Genomic DNA, 8,531 nt, shown 5'->3' with positions numbered 1-8,531 from the left:
CATATTTCAACAGCAGGAAAAGGTGTTTGATAGGCCGGAAGATATAAAAGGCATCTAAATCATGCTTACATGGTTGGAAATTAGAGAAAGCTAATAACTATCAATATGCACCATAATCAAACCTTAAATCGTTAAATAGAGAATTACAAAGATAACCCAGTAGTGAAGACTAAGAGAACAGTGCAGAACAAGACAATAGCAATTAACGGATTTAATGAAAAAAAAAAGAGAACCTCGCACAAAATAATAAATTAGAAATTCATAGAAACGTCAGTATAGTGAATGTGCTACGTGTCTAGTAATTCCCATGGCTCCTGAAGACACCTCGAAGAGCGGATGAAGCAGGGAACCGGCGGTGATCAGTTTGTCTCCTGTTGCTTCAGAGAGTTTCTGCAGACTCGATCAGTGCAGGTCAGCAGGTACACTCTCTATCCCGTCATCTAACTTTCGTGTCTGAAGCGCATCGCGTTTGTGAATGTGTCGTTTCGTTCGTCACACCGGGAACCTGAAACCATGCAGCTGAATGTGGCCGAGCTAAACCTCTGAGATGGAGAAAACTACAGCAGAAGATGACTGCGTGGATTCAGGAGCCGAAACCGGAGGGTGAGTGGAGCAGAAATCACTCTGACATGTGACACATCTCAGCATGTTTGGAATTACAAGCACAGGAATTATTCACACATTCTTGCCTATGATGTAAGATCGAATTCTAAGGATATTTTTACCGCCATTGGGGAAACTATTAAACATTCCCAAGCTGAGTCTTGTTCATGCTCATATTTACTGCCGAACTAAAGCAAGTGGACTTTATTAAAAATGTCTCATTTAAATGCAACTACAAGAGCTGTCAGATAAAGAGGAGAGCATTCAATTGACAACTTTTTCAAAGGATTTATAAATATCTAATACTGCAAGAAAAGAGACACTATTGTGCAATTTTATAAATCTTTAAACAGCTAACTATAGTAGTCAATCAATGGATGTCCTCAATTGTTAAACAGTGGGCTGTGAGCAAAGTCAATAAATATCAGACCATTAGTCCAGAGCCATATTCTTGGATTACATTCCTTTGCCAGTAATTGATGTTTGTTGAGGACATATGGAGGAGGTGTAATCTGATTGTTTGGTGAAAAGTTCAGTCTTAATCACCAGCTCCTTTGTTAATGAGAGTATACAAACACATGCAATTTATTTCAAAGCTTAATTCAACAATGCTATTAATAAAAAGAGTGAAATGAATCATTGTACTGTTCACTCTGTTTTCAGCCATTAAACAAAGATGTGCATCAGTCTCTCCTGCGGTAGGCTATATATGACTTCTAGATGTGGCTTTGTTGTTGTTGTTGTTGTTTTTGTTGTTGTGGAGAGAGAGAGAGGCCCACAACCCCTTGTAAGACTCCATCATCAGCAGTAGCACAGAATACCTAGATGTCTTGCTTTGATGGTTGCAGTCTCTGTTCCTCTCTGTTTTATTTTTTGTCTGTGTTCATATAACTTCTTATAGACAAGGCTGTTTTTTTTATAAAGCACATTTCATACACAGGTAGATTCTACTCAGAGGCAAATAGATCAAAAAGAGCAGAGGTTTAAAGCTAGAAGAATTTAAAAGGATAAATCTGAAAAGAAATGTATAAGGTTAAAAGAGTTGAAATTATACACATAAAATGGATAGAAACATGTCAAATTATATAATGAAATAAAATACAACGATGGTGTGACTTAGCTTATGTAAAATGGTTTAGGGCACATAAATACAAGTTTAAATGATCCACATCTGTGCCACCCTAAAGACACAAAAAAATGTATATATTAAAAATAATAGGGTTTTATCCAATTAAAACCCCAAAAGTTTGAACAATGGTAACTTATGATATCATTTGTGTGCTTAATTCAGACTAGTAGCCAGTTTTTCTTTCTTGTCCCTGAGAAGAGGATGTAGATGAAGATTCAGAGCTCCTGTGTGGCCTCTGTTAGAGGTGGAACCAAATCTGTGAAGTGGAACCAAACATCATAATGTGTGTGAGGGAGCTTGTTTCATGGGAAAACCAAAAAAAACAACAGGAAAAGCAGAAAAGATCCCTGTGAAAACGATGTGAGAGGTAACGCAGAGATGTTGATATCAGCTGATATCCACATAGCTGCTCCATCATCCACTGCCTCACTTCCTGTTCAGCTACAACATCCACCAGTTCAGTTGTCTCCCAGCCAATCACCTGTCAGAGTATTGTGATTAGATTAGATTCAACTTTATTGTCATTTATTGTCATATATATATATATATATATATATATATATATATACACTGCTCAACAAAATTAAAGGAACACTTTTTTATCAGGGTATGGCATGAATTCAATTGCACTTTTTTGATAATTATCTGGTCAGTTAAGTAGCAGAGGGGGTTGTTAATCAGTTTCAGCTGCATTGGTGTTGATGGAATTAACAACAGGTGCACTAGAGGGGCAACAATGAGATGACCCCCAAAACAGGAGTGGTTTTGCATGTGTAGGCCATTTCAAGTTCTCCCTCTTGATCACTTCGAATGGTTTTCCATTAGTGTTGGCTTTAGCTAGAGTCATTATCTCTACTGGGAGCATGAGGCGATTTCTTAACCCTAAAGAAGTTGCACAGATTGTCCAACTCCTCCAGGATGGCACATCCATGCATGCCGTTGCAAGGAGATTTGATGTGTCTCCCAGCATAATCTCCAGAACATGGAGGAGATTCCAGGAGACAGGCAGTTACTCTAGGAGAGCTGGACAGGGCCGTAGAAGGTCCTCAACCCATCAGCAGGACCGATATCTGCTGCTTTGTGTAAGGAGGAACAGGTTGAGCACTGCCTGAGCCCTACAGAATGACCTCCAGCAGGCCGCTGGTGTGAATGTCTCTGCCCAAACAGTCAGAAACAGACTTCATGAGGGTGGCCTCAGGGCGCGACGTCCTTAAGTGTGCCCTGTGCTCACTGCCCAGCACCGTGGAGCTCGATTGGCATTTGCTATAGAACACCAGAATTGGCATGTCTGCCACTGGCGCCCTGTGCTTTTCACAGATGATAGCAGGTTCACCCTGAGCACCTGTGATAGACGTGAAAGGGTCTGGAGAAGCCAAGGAGAACGCTATGCTGCCTGCAAAATCGTTCAGCATGACCGGTTTGGTGGTGGGTCAGTGATGGTCTGGGGAGGCATATCCATGGAGGGACGCACAGACCTCTACAGGCTAGAGAACGGCAGTCTTACTGCCATTAGGTATCGGGATGAAATCCTTGAACCCATGGTCAGACCCTACGCTGGTGCAGTAGGTCCTTGGTTCCTCCTGATGCACGATAATGCCCGGCCTCATGTGGCAAGGGTATGCAAGCAGTACCTGGAGGATGAAGAAATTGATGCAATTGAATGGCCCTCACGATCGCCTGACCTAAACCCGATAGAACACCTCTGGGACATTATGTTTCGGTCCATCAGACGCCGCCAGGTTGCTCCTCAGACTTTACAGGAGCTCACTGAATCAGAATCAGAATCAGAATTCTTTTTATTGCCTTGTATATTTTCACATACAGGAAATTGCCTTGGTGTGGTTGGTGCACTTTACAAACAACAATATAAAAACAACAATATAGAGCAATATAAACATCAATATAAAAAACAACAATATCGAAAAAATAATATATACAGTAAATGTGTTGTGTGCGGTTTTAAGGTGCAAAGATTGGTGGTAGTGCCAATAATGTAGTGTTATAAATTATGTGCGAGGGTGGGGGGGGGGGGGGTCAGCAGAGTCAGTGTGATGGGGGGGGCTTGTTTGTGAGCCCCACTGCCATGGGGAAAAAGCTGTTCAGGTGACGCGAGGTTTTAGTCCTGACGGCCCGGAACCTTTTCCCAGATGGAAGTCTCTGGAACAGGTGGTGACCGGGATGGGAAGGATCAGCGATGATCTTGCCTGCTCTCTTTCTGGTCCTGGAGTGGAACAGGTCTAGGAGAGCCGGCAGGTCACAGCCGATGACCTTCTCAGCTGACCGAATGATCCGCTGCAGTCTGCCCTTGTCCTTGGCAGTGGAGGCAGCGAACCAAACGGTGATGGATGAGGTGAGGATGGACTCAATGATGGCTGTGTAGAACTCAACCATCACTTTCCGCGGCATGCTGAATTTCCTCAGTTGCCGCAGGAAGAACATCCTCTGCTGGGCCTTCTTGGTGATGGAGGTGATGTTCTCCGTCCACCTCAGGTCCTGTGCTATGATCGTCCCCAGGAATCTGAATGACTCCACTGTTTTAACTGGGGAGTCGCACATGGTGAGGGGGGCGGTTTGGGCTGGGCTCCTCCTGAAGTCTGCCACCATCTCTACAGTTTTTGAAGCGTTCAGCTCCAGGTGGTTCTGGCTGCACCAGGAAGCCAGGCTGTTAACTTCCTCTCTGTAGGCGGCCTCGTCCCCATTGGAAATTAATCCAATAAGGGTGGTGTCGTCGGCAAACTTCAGGAGTTTGACAGAGGGATGGCTGGAGGTGCAGTTGTTGGTGTAGAGGGAGAAGAGGAGAGGAGAGAGCACACAACCTTGAGGGGCTCCAGTGCTGATGGTCCGGGTGTCAGAGACAAGCTTCCCCAGCCTCACGCGCTGCTTCCTGTCGGTCAGGAAGTTGGTGATCCACCTGCAGGTGGGGTCAGGCACGCTCAGCTGGGTCAGCTTGTCCCGGAGAAGAGCTGGAGAGATGGTGTTGAATGCGGAGCTGAAGTCCACAAACAAGATCCTGGCGTAGGTGCTGGGGGAGTCGAGGTGCTGGAGGATGAAGTGGAGTCCCATGTTGACTGCATCGTCTACGGACCTGTTGGCTCTGTAGGCAAACTGCAGCGGGTCGAGGAGGTGGTTGGTTATAGTTTTGAGGTGGGTCAGCACGAGTCGCTCGAAGGTCTTCATTACTACAGAGGTCAGGGCGACTGGTCTGTAGTCATTAAGGCCTGTGATCCTCTGCTTCTTGATCCACTGATGCCCTTAGACAGATCTGGGAGGACATCCCACAAGACACCATCCGTTGTCTCATTAGGAGCATGCCGTGACAGTGTCAAGCATGCATACAAGCACGTGGGGGCCACACAAGATATTGAGAAGCATTTTGAGTTGCAGAAATGTTATTTTGGCAAAATGGACAAGCCTGCCACATCACTTTTTCACTATGATTTTCGGGGTGTCTATAAAATTTAGCCCCCTGTAGGCTGAAAACTTTTATTTCCATCAAAGATGTGGCATCCTTTTGTTCCTAAGACATTAAACTGTCCATATCAGTATAAATATCCAACATACTTTTTTTTCACAATGAGATCTGATGTGTTTTCAAAGTGTTCCTTTAATTTGTTTGAGCAGTGTATATATGAGATATACAGACTCATATCCACACTTCTGAGGATGCATAAGCTAGCTGGCTATCATGCTAACATGCCATGCTAGCTGTCAATGCTATGCTAAACATAACACAGACATTTCTCATGGTTGACCAGCTGCCTTGTCTCTCAAGGCTCATTTGCATGGTCAGACGGACCCTTATTTACTTTAGCCAGATTTGATTGGCTAGTATTTATTTGGCTATTTGTTTAAACTCAATTTCATTGGCTACCGCATGCAGAAATAAGAAAAGCTTCTCCAGCACTGTTTGGGGAATCAATAATCATTTCCGTCATTTAGCAATTCTTAATCCTCTTAAATAGATTCTCTGTGACCTCATGTTGGGCAAAACTGGTAATTTAGTAATCAAAACAGCAGAAACGTGACAGAGAACGGTGGATGTTGGATTAACCGGCTAGGCATACAACGATGGTGTTGCAAGTTCTACCTCGTACCATCAATCTTTTCCATAAAGCTGTGATGATCTTTCTCTGAATAGGACCACAACTTATGCAGCAGAGCATAAAACATCAATATGAGTCACTGGCACGCTCACCTGTCTTAGGATTTATTGCTTAATGTTTAGTTTCTTCCTGTCCTCATCCTCCATCGTCTTGCTTTCTTCCTCTTTCCCACCTCTCACTTCCTGCATCCCTCCCATAGTCAAACCACAGACACCTGCCTCTGTTCACCTCCATGTGAGTCAAACAAGCCCTTTAGACTCATGTCAGGTCTCTGTGCAGTCGAACCTGTGAGCATGACTGAGCTGCTGCCTGTCTTAGCTTCACGTTGCGTTTATTGTCTTTGGGTGGAGATGAAATTACTCAGTGTGGCCAGACTGGGAAGTGAGATGCTAACCAGGACTGCAGGGGAAATCCTGCCAAACACACACACACACACACACACACACACACACACACACACACACACACCCGAGGGAGCCATCAAAACAAAGCTGCAACTGCACACAATCTTACCTCCAACTCTGCTCCAAAGAGTCATATACCTTCAAGAGAAAGATTCTTTAAATTTTCTTGGTGCATAAAGGGACAAGCCTATGACTTTATCTGCTTTATAACATTTCTCCCGCTGCAGTCCCTCAATCATCTTTGCTTTTTACCTTTTCTCCGCTCACCTCTGCTTCCTCTCTCTTCTCTCGTCCATTCCTCTCTCTGTGCCAATGCCCTGTTAGCTAGATTGATAACCACCTGTTGCAGGAAACAGACTCGTTCTTCTGTTTCCCACTGTCCTGCAGCTCCACTGGCCTTATTAGTTTAGAGACAGAGTCACAGTGTGTGTGTGCGCACAATCGTCTGTGGTTGTCAGCTGACTCCCGTGGGAATAATATTTTCAGAATGTGTAGCATACGTGTGAGCTGAGGTTTCACAGATGGTTGTTAAATGTAGGGTGCATGTTATACATGTTACATACAGTCCATGTCTCACCTGTTGCATGCTCTATTTGTGGAATTGCAAAAATTCTCAGACTTTTTTTTCCGGTGAAAATCAGATTAGCGGAAACAAAATTTTGCTCCTGTCCCAGCTGAAAGATGGGAGCTATAGATTAGACCCATTTGAATAAGAGTGTATGTGCCTGTTCCCAGAAGCAAGAAACTAAGACCCTTTACTTTAAGGAAAACTTTGAGCGTTAGGTTAAGAGATAAATACTCCTCATGTCTGTAAATTAAGTATATTAAACTACATATTTGAAGTTATAGGGAAGCCTGGCTCTGTCAAGTTTTTAAATATAAATATTACCTACGAACCAGCACTTCCACTTATTGTGCCTGGTTTCTGGAAGCTACAAACAAAAACAAATGTTAACAAGACAGTTTGTGACGTTTACATTATCTTGTTATTTGTTGATGAAAAATAAATGATTCTTGATGAGTTACTTATCATTAAATCCGCAAACAAGATCCAATAAGTCAGGGTTGAACAGTGCTCTTCAGGCAGGGTTAGCTGTTTGCTAAATTCCAATCTTAAGGCTAATAGTTTATCATCATGCTTCCAGCAGTTTAACTTGCTGGTAAATCTCATGACTGATTAGAAGATATCGTGAATGTATAAAACTCCCATTATTTTAGATTTACAACTTGAAAATTGTCACTATTGACACAGCATTACCATCAAAGACTGTATACAAATGTGGATGAAATAGAGAGATATTAATGATCCCAAGAGAAATGACGCCTCCCCAAAAGTGAAGGCAACCAACTCAATCACCCCCTGTTGGCTGCCTGCTGTATAGGTTATAGACCCCAGCTCCTCCATGTTAGTGCATGGGGCACGGACCATAACAATACAAGTACCTAAAAGTATTACTTGAACACAGACCAGTGTAAGTAATGGCCTTAAACAGTTGTTGAGATAATGTCCCTGTGCTTCATCTCTGCAGTGGAACGTCTGTGACCTTTCCATTTGGACCTCTCCTACTGTTTAGCCAGATGTCAGCACTTTATATGAAACAGGAGTGTGTCATCTTGTAAATCATTTTGATTGCACTTCATGCTGTAATATAAACTCTCCTCTCTCTGTTTCCTGTCCTCTCTGTCTTTGTCCCCATCTTCCGTTTCCACTCTTTTTTCTTGTCCGTCATCCGCTGCAGGTCTGATTACAGTCCCCTGTCCTCAACGAGCAGTAAGTAAACCAATGGCTACATGAAGCATGAAACACACACACATATACACACACACACACACACACACACACACAAACACAGGAGCAGGACTTTATCTCCCTAATACACCCAAAATATCAATGGACATTAACATGAAAGGGTTGTTTAAAATTGCTTAAATATGTGTATTAAGTGTGTTTTTGTAGTTTTGTCCGAACATGAGTGTGATTGTGAAGATGTGTGTTTGACTTAGTGAACCCCCCACACCCCCAGTCTGGTTCCTGCTGGGTCTCCATCCCTCCTCCCACATTGGGGGTATAATGTCCAATATTCTTTCCATTAATCTGGCCTACAGGAAAGTGCCTTATCCTGACCGCACCACACTCGCAAGTCAGGAAGTATAGGACCCCACGCGCACACACACACACACACACACACACACACATACACACACTCACCACCATCCCCCCCCCCCACACGTTTCCTGTGTCATCTCTGTATCAGTTGAGCTCCTGGAAAGGCTAAGAACAAAACATGCACT

At 43.5% G+C, this 8,531-nt stretch overlaps 1 protein-coding gene across 2 annotated transcripts in view; it reads left to right on the top strand.

The window, feature by feature from the left end:
• Positions 1-365: 365 nt before the first annotated feature.
• The window catches only part of LOC133967377 (protein FAM124A), a 28,666-nt gene continuing 20,500 nt past the window's right edge, over positions 366-8,531 (top strand). The window contains exons 1-2 of one of the 2 annotated variants that reach the window (XM_062402795.1): positions 366-603; positions 7,979-8,010. In XM_062402795.1, coding sequence (XP_062258779.1) covers positions 548-603; positions 7,979-8,010 — 88 coding nt within the window. In that variant the 5' untranslated portion in view covers positions 366-547. The remainder of the gene's footprint in view (positions 604-7,978; positions 8,011-8,531) is intronic. The other variant, XM_062402796.1, reaches the window with a different exon arrangement.

Source organism: Platichthys flesus, chromosome 13 (genome assembly GCF_949316205.1).
Source record: "Platichthys flesus chromosome 13, fPlaFle2.1, whole genome shotgun sequence".
NCBI classification, from domain to species: domain Eukaryota; kingdom Metazoa; phylum Chordata; class Actinopteri; order Pleuronectiformes; family Pleuronectidae; genus Platichthys; species Platichthys flesus.
The sequence above is the reverse complement of the archived record's forward strand: the minus strand, read 5'-3'. Positions and strand labels throughout refer to the sequence as shown.